Source organism: Letharia columbiana (assembly GCF_014066305.1).
Source record: "Letharia columbiana isolate WasteWater2 chromosome Unknown Sc0000077_s0, whole genome shotgun sequence".
NCBI classification, from domain to species: domain Eukaryota; kingdom Fungi; phylum Ascomycota; class Lecanoromycetes; order Lecanorales; family Parmeliaceae; genus Letharia; species Letharia columbiana.
The window spans coordinates 1-12,366 of NW_023501122.1; the positions used below are offsets into that span (position 1 = coordinate 1).

The 12,366-nt window shown below is 49.9% G+C and overlaps 4 protein-coding genes across 4 annotated transcripts; 2 read left to right on the top strand and 2 right to left on the bottom strand.

The window, feature by feature from the left end:
* Positions 1–302: 302 nt before the first annotated feature.
* Positions 303–1,802, bottom strand: HO173_012264 (uncharacterized protein; the record flags this gene model as incomplete). The annotated part of the gene is made up of 1 exon (XM_037314136.1): positions 303–1,802. One exon carries the CDS (start codon positions 1,800–1,802, stop codon positions 303–305), a length of 1,500 nt encoding a protein of 499 aa, XP_037158911.1.
* A 1,269-nt stretch (positions 1,803–3,071) lies between these two features.
* HO173_012265 (uncharacterized protein) lies at positions 3,072–4,212 on the bottom strand (the record flags this gene model as incomplete). The annotated part of the gene is made up of 2 exons (XM_037314137.1): positions 3,072–3,854; positions 3,976–4,212. 2 exons carry the CDS (start codon positions 4,210–4,212, stop codon positions 3,072–3,074), a joined length of 1,020 nt encoding a protein of 339 aa, XP_037158912.1.
* Positions 4,213–5,772: 1,560 nt separating this feature from the next.
* On the top strand, positions 5,773–9,040 carry HO173_012266 (uncharacterized protein; the record flags this gene model as incomplete). Its single annotated transcript, XM_037314138.1, has 3 exons — positions 5,773–5,856; positions 5,910–8,517; positions 8,670–9,040. 3 exons carry the CDS (start codon positions 5,773–5,775, stop codon positions 9,038–9,040), a joined length of 3,063 nt encoding a protein of 1,020 aa, XP_037158913.1.
* Positions 9,041–9,620: 580 nt separating this feature from the next.
* On the top strand, positions 9,621–10,978 carry HO173_012267 (uncharacterized protein; the record flags this gene model as incomplete). The annotated part of the gene is made up of 2 exons (XM_037314139.1): positions 9,621–9,699; positions 10,431–10,978. 2 exons carry the CDS (start codon positions 9,621–9,623, stop codon positions 10,976–10,978), a joined length of 627 nt encoding a protein of 208 aa, XP_037158914.1.
* Positions 10,979–12,366: the final 1,388 nt, after the last annotated feature.

Sequence of the window (12,366 nt, forward strand, 5' to 3'; positions counted from 1 at the left end):
GAAATATGTTTCTTTTCTTCACCCAAAGGTTTCGAGTAAGAGCGCAGAATAGGACATGTGAAGGGGAGTGTCGCTGAACATCTTGAAATGAACGGTGTTTACTCGTGACTCTAATCAGCGCTTGACTGAGCACGATCAACTACCGCAAAATACCGTACATTAATGCAATGTTTGCGTCCATCCAATGACGATGTCAGCGCGTCGAGCATTTATCTCCAAGTCTGGCCCATCCAGTATTAGCGAACGCGTTGCCGAATTCATCTGTGAAACAAAAGCTCCAAACTCCACGGGCAAAAGGGTTGTCAGCTCAGTCTTCCCACCACATCCAAACATCCATCCAATGCTCCTTCCAATTCCCCTACCCGATGTTTCCATGCCTCGTTCTCCTCCTTCAAAATGCTGACAACGCTCCAAGCTTCCGACGCTCTCACGCCTTCACAGTTCGTACAAGAATGAACAGGCATGCCTTTTGCTGCAGGCTGACCCTGGGGCAAGCGAAGAAGCCCAATGTGTGCCGTCGATGCTGAGACATGGAATTCTTCTGTTCGGTAGACATCTGGCGAGTTCGTAGTCGAGGCGGATGACACGGACATATTGGGCGATCGAGCGCCGTCCCGTCTTGAGAAGACGCTATCGGCGGAGCTATCGTCTTCCGACTCGAACCCAGAGTCGCTGACTGTGTTGGAGCGCATGAGGCCACAACCGCCGCTGCTCGGAGAAGTAACGTCCCCAACGAATCGTACGGTTCTCTTTCTCGCTTCCTCTTCTTCTCGGCGCGCTTGCTTCTCCTGTGCTAGCTCGTCCACCAAATTCATCATGGCTTCGTCTTGCTCAGCGAACTTGGCTGTCATACCATCGAGTTGCATCTTCAAATGTCTAGCACGTGTCTCAACGCCTTCCGACTCTTCCGCTACAGTCTCCTTCTCCGCCATCATATCGCGCAGTGCTATTGTGCGCTCTTTGTAGGCCGTCTGTAATCGCGATAGCAAACCCTCAGCTTGCTGTTGTAGATTTTTGAAAGAAGCGGGCGAGAAGGGGTTTGGAGGTTCGTTGGGGAACAGGGCGGCGCTGACGTCCATTTCGAGAAGCTCATCGCTGAGCTCGTCCGGCAGCGGTATCGGTTTCACCAAGGAGGCTTTGCTCGAGAAGAAAGAGAAGCGACTCGCCATTGCAGGCTTTGGCATAACCTGCGTAGTCGAGAGCCGTTGCAGCAGGTTAGTAGCTCGTATGTCGGACGATTCTGCGATGCTGTCCAGAGGATCACTCTTCTCCTTCGTTGGCGACGGTATGATTCCAACGCTGATAGGTTTAGATTCGCCCTTAAACCAACCCGCGAGCTTTCCAGCCTTCTCTTCTGACTTGCCTGTGAGTACAGAGAATCTATTAGATCGCGTTGGCGATGACTGCCGCGACTGCTGGGGAGAGGGGTGGAAATCGTCTAGTTGCGAGGAGGGGTCAAGTTGAGGTATGACGGACAATTGAGCAGTGGACAAGTTTCTGGAGTCGGAAGATCGACGTATGAGAGGTGGCAGGTCACTGGTGGATCGGGCTGGCTCTGTGACGGTTCGGTGATGTAATTTAGTCGGCTCGGCGATAGGACAGTCAGCTATAGATGCGTAGCGCGTTGGTGGTGCTATCGATACTGTGTCCGGTGGTTCAAGATAACGCTGGGAGGCATGCTGGGGTAGACTAGAAGCATATGGGTCGCTGGCGATGTCGCTCAAAGTCTGCGAAAGTGAAACTGTTTTGGGTGGTATGTAGGAGCGAAGCGAATTTCCGGTATTGGGAAAGACCTGGTGCATTGGCGCAAACGGTAGAGTGAGAGTAGAACGGTTTCCTTTGTGGGGCGTCCCTGCTAAACCAGGCCTGCGGAATGTCTTGGCTTCCCAAATTCTCCGCTTCGCACCAATAGCTGCAGCTGTCCACTCTCTTGGATGCAAGCTAGTGGAAGAGGAATGGGGGCTTGTGGGGGAAAGTTGGGGGAGATAATGCAGTGTTCGTTCGCCGGTAGATGATGCCGGATAAGCTTCTGACGCAAACGGCGAGGGCCTGACAGCTTCGGTGTGATGCTGATTACAATAAAGTGACGAGAAGATATATAGTGGGCGAAAAGAGAATCGTGAAGGTGAAGAAAAGGACGAGGACGTGTCTTCACACAGCCATATCCATATGGGAGGTTGGAGACTGCGTGGCAGGAAATGGAAGGCGGGGAGTTCAGCCTTGTCGCATCCGGCTTAGTGGCCGTTGACTTGAGGCTTTGAAATTAGCGTCGGCTTTTCACTTCTCCGCTATGTCTTGGCATCCTTCTGACGATCAACAAATACGTTTGGATAACGCTCCCATTTAAATATGCCATTGCCTGCCCTTACTCAATATAATCTAGGAGAAGTTTAGGATTCCCATTGTACTTATGTCATTATGCGTTGTATCTCTCGCGTCGACCCTTCGATTATGTAATCTCTCTTTTTGTCAATTTTACATTCCTCCCTATCTTTTATAATGTCATTTGCCATTTTCTATTCTACCCTTCGATTCTAGCAACCATTTGCGATTTTTCTGTAACTCCTTACAGAACTATCAGATATGTGGTTATATAGAACGGACGGATTGATTCTCCAAAACCTTTCCGGCCAGTCCTAAATACAACTACAAATTCTTAGTGTGGCTGGAAAACATCGCTGCCCATAATCTAGACTGTTCCGACACTTTCCATATCCATTTATTTGATCTATTTCATCTACTTCTTTTCTAATTATCACGCTATTCTCCTTTAATTCTACTCTTCTATTATATTAATCTTTTACATCCCTTTCTCAAAATAAGGCTGTTTCTACAATCTCCTGCCTGTTTCTGCCAGTCTAGCTTATCTTTCCTAAACATTACGCCATTCTTCCCCTATTCTGCCCTTCTGTTGTGTCACTCCTTTGCATTTGCTGCCTATAACCTACGCTGTGTTGAAACTCCCCTGCCCATCTATTCTGCCATTTTGTCCATGTCTCGCCTAATATCTACGCCGTATCTTGCAAGTCATCCCGAAACGTATGCTATGTTCATTGCTTCGTCTCAGTCACTCATGCCACATTGCTGGCTCCTTCTCCATCATTAAAGTCTATCTTTATAGCTTCTTCCCACCATCCCCGCCAGTTCTTGCTCCATGGCTCCAGCTCAATGAGCCAACTGACCTCCAGGCCCCCCTCCTGAACGACATGTTTGGGGTCGAACTCGCAATCCAACAAGTCGACCTTTACCCTAGCAGCGCACCTTCGAGCTCGTTTCCCTAGTATTTCTACAAGTGTGATCGCACGATGGACGTATACCGTTGGATAGTCATCATCATAGATGAAACATTGTCCGCCCGTCTTTATACCTCTCAGACCCTGGCCAAGCACGTCAAATTGGATTGACACAAGCTTAGGTGGTAGGCGAACACAGACGGCCACCCAATCGCTGGCGGCGCTGGTGTCAGCAAGGCGATACACTGTTTTGCACAGTCTGAAAGTCAACGCTCGAAGCAGGCTTTGTTGATAAATCGATAGCCGGTCGAGGAAGTTTTCCAGAGCTTTTGGGCTCTCGAATCTGAATTCGGTCTTGGTGAGGTAGTAGTGTTCGAGTTCGACTTTCGTGCTCGGTGACGCAAGTCGCATGCCGTAGAAGCGAGATTTATGGTCCCCCCAATAGCGCGGATAGAAGCTTCTGGCACTGGATTCTTCGGTGATGCATTCACTGCGATAGTAGTTGGCATGGTCTTCGAACAGGACTTTCAGAATCTTTTGACGGATCTCCCAAGGGAGATAAATGAGTGTCCCGAGTCGTTCGCCGCATTTGTCGTCAATTCTTCGTGCCGAGGAGAACCACTAAACCATCAATTCAAGTCAGCGGTGTTTTGTTACACGTGCAGTCTGAGCCACGAGACTTATTGGAACCACGAAGTGGCTAATAAAAGGCGAAGAAGTATAGCTCAGAGGGGATTCTTACCGTCCAACGCTCTCTAGTCCGCTTGATGCACTTCGCTTTCATACCGGAAAACGAAATCCGGGCCGCACAGCCCCGGCAGCCCACGGACCAGTGAGCAGGCTCCCAAGGGCATTCGCAGCCGGCAGCGCCGTCGTCGAAGGGTAGAGTCTCGGCGCATCCGTCGGTCAAGGTGGGATTGTTTTGGAGTTCCGCCAGGCCGAGGACCACGCGCCGCTTAATGAGCGATTGGCCCGCCATGGCTACGGGATAGAATAGGTAGACGGGAGGTAGCGTTGGCAGCTGCGTATGGTTGAAGAAGATATGGAGGGGTTGGGAGGGTGCAGAGTCGTAGAACGTGTCAACAACGCAACTTGAATGTTGTTGATCAAGAAACGAGCGTGATCGTTGAGCAATGAGCGAAGATACGAGTACAGCCGTAGCACAACACAGGCAGCAATGACGGAATACACGCTCGGCCTTCGTCGGTCGGATCGTGCATATCCACCAACGGAGCAGAAACCAATACCGTCCCCTGTTCGACCAATCAGTCTTGTACCAATCCTATCGTATAAGGGAAGGGTACCTCATATGTATATATCACTCCAGTTCCAAAAATCCCAAGGAGAAATGGTTCCCAATCCAAAAGACCCGATCCATGTGATCCTATCTACATGCCGCACGCTGCCCTCGAAAGGCGCTGCTCCGCTTGCGTTCCTACCTTTCAAGCATCTGTTTGGCCTGTACGTACAAGGAGAGCATGCGTTACGGACGGCATCACTGGCCTTCTTTGATTTTTACTGGCGTTTTTATTTCGAATGCGCAGTGGATTGCAATCGCGGAGGGGTGGGTGGGTGCAGTGGGGTGGAGTGGACTGATCTTGGTACATACTTTGGGATTGAAGTGTTTGCAGGGTGGCGTTTGGTTGGTAGGGTGCCGGATGTGCATGTACTGACAGAAACAGATATCAATTCGTATTGAATGAAGGATTGACGGCTGGATCTCTGGTAGATCTTGCTCGAGTGTTCTATGTACAAATAATGAAACTTTCTTTATACGCAATTTTTTTGGTCGTAAAAGTTCGATGTTCTGCATGAGTTTGTTTATAGAGCAAGTTTGCATTAGGCAAGCATAGTGTAAAGTCAGATGCATTGTGTCTTTCTAGGCTGTAGTAGCATCTCGCGACAAATAAACCTCAATCGTACTTTGATAAAGGGGCTTGCGCGCAGTACTATACTATGGAGAGCACGGAGACTCTGGTAACAATATTATATTCTTGCTGCTAGAGCTAGCTTTGATATATACAAATATACTCCAGTCTCCGTGTTTCATTTTCATGACTTATGATAACCGGTCGACACACCACCTGTCGACACACCACCTGTTGACACACCATGTTGGCTCAACGCAGCGAGTAGCGTTCGACACACAACCGCTCGACACCAGACTTTGGACCTGGAATCCATATATAATCCATCTTCTCTTCTCACTTTCGATGTTCTTCTTCTTCTTCTCTTTCTTTCACCATCGTGAATCCTAGACATACTCGCTCTCAAACCTCTCAAAATTATCAACCAAAGCACCTCTTTCACAACAACACAATTCCCTCTCTTCCTGCAACACAGTCGACCACCCTTAAGACCTTAACGCTTTCTCTTGAACTTGTTCCTCTTCTAACATACACCATCACCTTTCAATCTGAGACTCAAGTGTACTCGGACCCTCACTTACATCATAATAATGTTGCTGTCCACCGTCTACCGCTACCTCCAGGGCCAGTCAGGCCTGCCCTCAACACTGCCAGCTAGAGGTTCTGTTGATATGGCCAAGGATGAGTCTCGAAAGATACACCTCTTCTGCAAGGGTCTGGAGCACTTCCGTGCAATATTTTACACAGAGCCAGAGGTAAGTGAATCACTTTCCTATATCATGTATATTGTTTTAACTCACTTTTGTAGAATGAGAGCACAGCTTCTGTTGCTGTCATGCAGGACCTGATTTCCCCTGGCTCGACGAGTACTGTCATAGGAGCGATAGCAGACCAGGAGCCTATCACTCCTGCTACTTTTAGGCAGGATCAGGACGCTCCAGGCACAACGAATTTTTTCAAGAAGATGGCAGTAAGCCAGGACCCTGCCGCCTCTGCTGATACCACCCAAGACCAAGAGCTTCTTAGCTCAACAAAAACTCTCACGGATACCGTGGCAGACCGGAAGCCACGCAAATACGTGATGACAACGGGAGAGGACCTTTTCCAGTCACTGTTTGCGACGGAGAAGACTCCGCCTACCTCTCCGGGTAGTGTAGGGTCAGACAGCACATTGGTGGATCCTTCGTCACGGAAAGTATCACCGGCGGACTCGGAGATCCGTGCCAAGGGTAGCCCCATCGCTGTCAGGGATTTTGCCTATGCCTCTTCAGATAGCAAACCTGTGCTCGATCAAGAGGCTGTTATCGAAGAAGACACAAAGAGACAGTTGTTGAAGCAGCTGAAGAAGAAAACGGCCGCGGAGGAGAAGGGTTCCCGGAAGGTCGTAAAGCTGACGGCACGAAACAAGACTCTCGGTGCCCAGCTGAAATCAGCTAAATCAAACGTCCAGAATAGAGAGGCACAAGCCGACCTTGCAAAGACACATGCAAACGCCATGACCTTGTTGAATGTCGTTCTGAGACGAGTGGTGCAGGATCTTAGCAATGAGCTAAGTCGTGAGAAGAATGGCGCCCACGTCCAGGGGACTCAGTCGCAGGGAGAGACAACCTGGAGTCAACAAAAGGAGGAATCGCTCGAGAATCATCTCGAACTTGCAGACGAATTCCGCACTAATGCCTACAATCATATGGCACGTTTGAAAAACGCTTCGGTCGAGCGTAGCCAAGGGATGGACGACATAGATGACATGGACGGCCAAGGATCCATTCAGGAAGAGACCATGTCCCTGATGAGCGAAACAGTGGGACCGAAGGAGTATGGGTCTGTTGCTGTCGAAGTCCTCGATCAAGAAGCCTCAGAAATACCACATGTTGAGTTGGTTGGATCCAACTCTTCTACCAGTGGGAGCGAAGGAACCCAGCCGGAAACCAAAGTCGAAGGGTCGGAAGGTAGACCAGAGGAAAAGGATGGCGGCGTTTTTGAGGCATCTGGCTTGGACCCGGCCGCGCTTTCGGGCACTGCCAATTCAGTGACTCCCACAGTTCAGGAGGACTCCGAGAAGATGGATGCCGAGGAAATCTCTTGTGCGAAAGAAGCTCTTGACGCGGTCAAAGAGCACGAGACAGAAGATGACAAGATGGAAGAAGAGCAGATTGGGAGCCAGGGTTTCTCTTCCGAAGAGACAACCAATCAAGTCGAATTGAGCGTGGAATGGATCTTTCCCGGCCCTAAGCCCGAAGAGTCTGCTGTGAGAAAGGGCCAGGCAATGGCAGATCCGATCGCCACGAATCTTGAAGATGCAACGCCTGATGAAGAGGGCTTGAGTGAATCGAGCGGCGAAGACCAAGTGTCTGAAGCGGACGACAATGGTTCCTCTCCGGTGGTCAAGGACCGTGTCTCAGGGAGCGACTATGATGGAAACCCTGCAGTCCACGAGCCTATCACGGACGATAACACGAAGCACAATGATATCCGAGGTGTGGATACTGGCTGTGAAGGCTGTCTCGATAGGGATTATGAATTCTCCGAAGCAGCGGGCCCAGCGACGCTATGGGGGATTTTCCAAGCGAATCAGCGTGAGAATGAGGTGGAGGATAGGGCAGATGTTGGTGAGGAGGCAGCTGGTGTCCCTGAAGCAGCAGGTCCAGCGACATTGTGGCGGATCCTCCGGTCGGAACAGTGTGAGAGTGAGGTGGACGACCAACATGGTGCTTGCGATGATGCAGCAGACGTTTCTCAAGTAGAGGATCCAGGGCCGGCCACCCTCTGGGGCATCTTGAAATCGAATCGCGAATCCTCAGGTGACGTTTTCTGTGAGGAAGGCGTTGGAAAACAAGCAGGAGCGAACAACCACACAGTTCTCGATGAGTCTGAGAAAAATGGTTCTGCAGATCTTCTGGATGAAGACGACGCAGAGCTCATCCCCTCGTCTCATGATGGTTATGCGCCAGATCTCAACGACGACACCAACGACCTATACAATGTCAGCGACGATGAAGAAGAGATCAAGGAGCCACCTGCCGCCACGAATGCTCCCACTGTCGAAGAAGACCCAGCTCCTAGCCCTCACGGCTCTGTTGACGGTGACGAGGTCGATAACGAAGAATTCGACACCCAAGAGGTCATTGTAGAAGAGCCTGTCAAGGCCATTGGTGCAGACTCGCTAGATGCTGTCGAGCCTATCATGGAGTACCTGAAGGTTGTTGAAGAGGGGGATCACGATGTGGAGAACGGTACGGTAGGGACCGTCCACCTTGAAGTGGGTGTGGTTTCTGTCGGTGAAAATACGCCAATTGGTGCGGTCGAAGACATGAACGAGTATGTCGGTAATGCGACCGTGGTTCGGGTGGAGAAGGCTGCACAGGAGGCCAACGCATCCGGGGCAGGCGCGATGGTCGAACAGCTAGGGCACAGCTGTGAGGAAGACATTGTCAAGCTAACGCAAAACGATGCTTGCTCGCTCGTGCTCGTCCTTTGCTGGAGGGTTCTGAGGGGGAGGTGGATGCAGAGGAGGGGGACGCATTGGAGGGGTCCGCAGAATCTAGAAGCTTACAGGTCATCTGCCAAGATCCCAGTGGTGAATATACCCACGAGCTTCCCAACGTGGTTGCTGGAGTACTCACCATCACCGCAGCCGAAGATGATGGTACAAATAGCGGGGTGGTTCATCCACAACCTCTCACTTCTCCCGGCACTCCCCTACCATCGCCACGTACCTTCTCGCCCCCACAAGCCGAAAACTTCGATTTCACTCCCCGAATGTCGAAGCCGATGGGGGTGTCCAAGACCGAGAAGCGTAGGGTTGAGCGCCAACGTGCCGCAGCCAAGAAGAAGGACGAAGCAGCGGTGAAGCGTCGGAGAGAAGAAGAGGCTGCCAAGACGCCAGAAGCATTGGCTCAGCGTCAAGCCGAGGAGGATGTGAGGCTGGGAGAGAAGTGAAAGTAGCAGGCTGCAACGGAGAAGGCCATCGGTTTGCAGAGCGCTAAGTAGGGAATTGTGGTTGGGGTTGGGCTTTGTTTCGTTGAGGGGAGGCGACTAGCGCGAACCGGATAGGCCGATCACTCTTTCGCTACAGCTCGCACGGAATGGAACACGGATCTTCTTACGCTTGCTAGTGAGAAATTTGGTGAGGCGGATGCATAACGGTCGATCGTCTTGATACTTTGCTGTTGGTGATCGTGTTTCATGTACACTCCAGATTTCTCATTCAATAGAACCTTCACTATGGCTTGGACTTGCATCTCGAACGTGACTAGGATTGACTGCATCTTTCCAGTCAAAGCAGGAATGGTAGTGGATAGCTTCTGAAAATTACGAAATGGTGTGGGTGACTTGCATCTTGCATAATGCATCTTCGTATATAGACTTCCCTTGCTCTAATGCATCCACGACGAACGTGACCAGAATTGACTGACCCTTCCGGTCAAAGAAGGATGGTAGTGGAGAGCGTCTGATAAAGATCAATCTGTGTGGGTGACTTGCATCGTGCATAGACTTCCCATCCTGTAATGCATCCAAGATGAACGTGACCAGAATATCGACGGGATCCTTCCAGTCAAAGAACGCATGGTACCGTTGCAGAGGAGAGCTTTTGGTAGGTAGTTACGAATTGCTGCGGGAGGCTTGCATCGTGCACAGACTTCCCACGCTGTAATGCAACCATGACGTGCATTGATATGCATGCCTGTGGTTTCAGAAAGAATGGTTGGACAATCTGTCTCATGTACACTTTTAGGTCCGCACATACCACCCCTCTCCCAGTCTATCCGTTGGATAGCTTTATGCTGTAGGGCGGCTACATTTTCAGGCAAACGTCTAGAAATTGTGGCAAGACCTGGTGAGGAGCAGGAAGGGGCTCTAGCGGTGCGTCCGCCCTGCATGTTTCAGCTCATTTCCGACACCGAGGATGTTTCCAGGTTGGCGAACGTACCAATAGTTCTCACTGCGTTTGAAACCATAGCCTGCCAGATCACCTCTTGTCTCAATGCCAACCAATCCGTGAGTTGAAACCTAGTGTGGACTCCGGTAGACCTGTGTGATAGACCAATGGCTATATTACGGTTAACAGCGAACAGTATTGTCTCGTGATGTACTTTTCGTCCAGTGCATCAAGATTGACATTCTCCCCTTTGCGTCCAAGAAACCATCGTCTTTTAAGAACTGCCAGCGCACTCATCCTCAGTTTTCTTTTCTTCCTTACCAACAGCTGTTTTGACAATCCTCATCCCACAGCTCTCCAAATCTGCAAATATCTTCATCCCCTACCTCTGGATATCTCCAAACATCTTCAATCCTTCACGTCTTTTCTGGCAGCTTATCATGGATACAGCCTGTACACTCGAGCAAAACGGCGTCCGCTCGAACACTTACGAGGAACTGCTGGCCAACAACCAAGCCCTCCAAGACAAGAACACGGTTCTACAAGAGCAGCTTCGCGTTGCCAATACCGAGAACCAGGAGCAGTATGTCTGGGCAGTGTGCAACTCCACAGTCTTTCAGAAGTGGACAGCCTACTGGAATGGCATCCAGCAGCTCAGTCGCGCCATGGATTTGAAGGTGCGCGAGCTGCGTCGACGGTTGGCCAAGAGCCAAGGCGACCTGGCCAAAGAGCGTTTCCTTCATGCTAGAACAATGGCTGAAGTCCACCGCCTACGAGACGAACGGGATAATGCCCGCCGAACCGCTCGGATCTTTCCAGCCGAGCCCGGTCCTGATACGGTGGCCGGGGGCTCGATACCCGACTTCACACTGTTCCCTGGGGACGGTTCCCTAAACGAAGAGGACTTTGAAGACTTCGAGGAGTCTGTGGAAGCATCGCCGATGGGGAAGAATCCCCATGTGTACGGCAGACCTGATGGTTTCTTCCCGCGACTCTGACGTCGATGAGGGGCATCTGGGTTTGGAGTTTGGACACTAGGGGCTATCAAAGTTACTTCTGCTATTGCGAATAGTAACTATCTGATATTGCAAGTAGTTACTAGTTCCTTGATAGCACCTTACTATTAGATAGTAACTATTCAAATCTGATTCGTAATCATAAATACCTATTAACCGTTTTGATGCATAGGGCCTTGGCGACAGAGAAATCTTCTCCGCACAAATGCCATACTATTAGCAACTCAGCTAAAAAGCCTAATCCCGGGGGTGTCTGCTTGACTTCCAGACACCCCTATTTGGACCTAAATAGGGCCCGGTAGGGACGTCGCAGGGCCCCGTGAGGGCTGCTGCTAACACATGCGTATACCTATATCTATACACTATAGTCACTGCCTCTTCCCATAATATTGCTGTCGCTATTTCTCATCACCCTTATCATATCTACCCCAAAGACGTCTCGCAAGAAAGCTCTTTCTCGTCATGTCGATAGAGAGAAAGGACTTAACAGAAGGAAGGACTTAACGATAGCGCGATATATGTATATAACACTACGTTAGAGCGTGTTTTTTAAGACGCAATAGTAACTATTGAGTGAAATAGCAGGTCCGGACCTGCTACTTCAAAATTATTTGCTATCTACTATTCGTAGGGCTGACGGGTGGCAAATGGGGTCAAATAGTTACTATTTGCAATAGCAGAAGTAACTTTGATAGCCCCTACTTTCACGGGGGAATTGGCTCATGGTGGTCTTGTACATAGGACAGATGGAATGATACGGACAGGATGTTTGGGTTAGCGGCGCTCGAGCTGTCGCTAAAGTTCGGCAGCAGGCCTGGAAATGGCGAATTACTAATTCATACCCCAAAAGTATGGATCCTTACCGAATCATACCCCTAATTACTGAATCATACCCCTACACCAAATTTCACCCAAATATGGGGTATGATTCGGTATTTGCAGGCCTGGAAATGTTGCCACAATTTGGGTCTTAGATATCATTTCTGCCATACCTTCAAGGTCCTATCCCCAGGAGAATTGATATACCTCTTAGATTGAACCCCTAATAAAGCTAATAATTGACTTCAAGAAGCCGTGTATTACAGACATTTCCAGCTCGGTTATAAGTTGAAACGGTATACTTTCTAGGGTTTCATTTCTCGTAATGTTAATATATCTCTGAGATCGACTTTCAAGAACATTACTCACAAACATTGCCGTAGCATATTTTGCTCTTGCAGATTCATGCTGAAGGCACGATTGTCCTCGAAAAATCAACCTCGGGGAAACCGAAGATATACACGAGAAGCACCCAAAAGGATATCAAACGGAGTCATATCCTACAGGCGTGAGAGCCGCTGCTATCACCCCCGCTACCGCTACCACTGCTT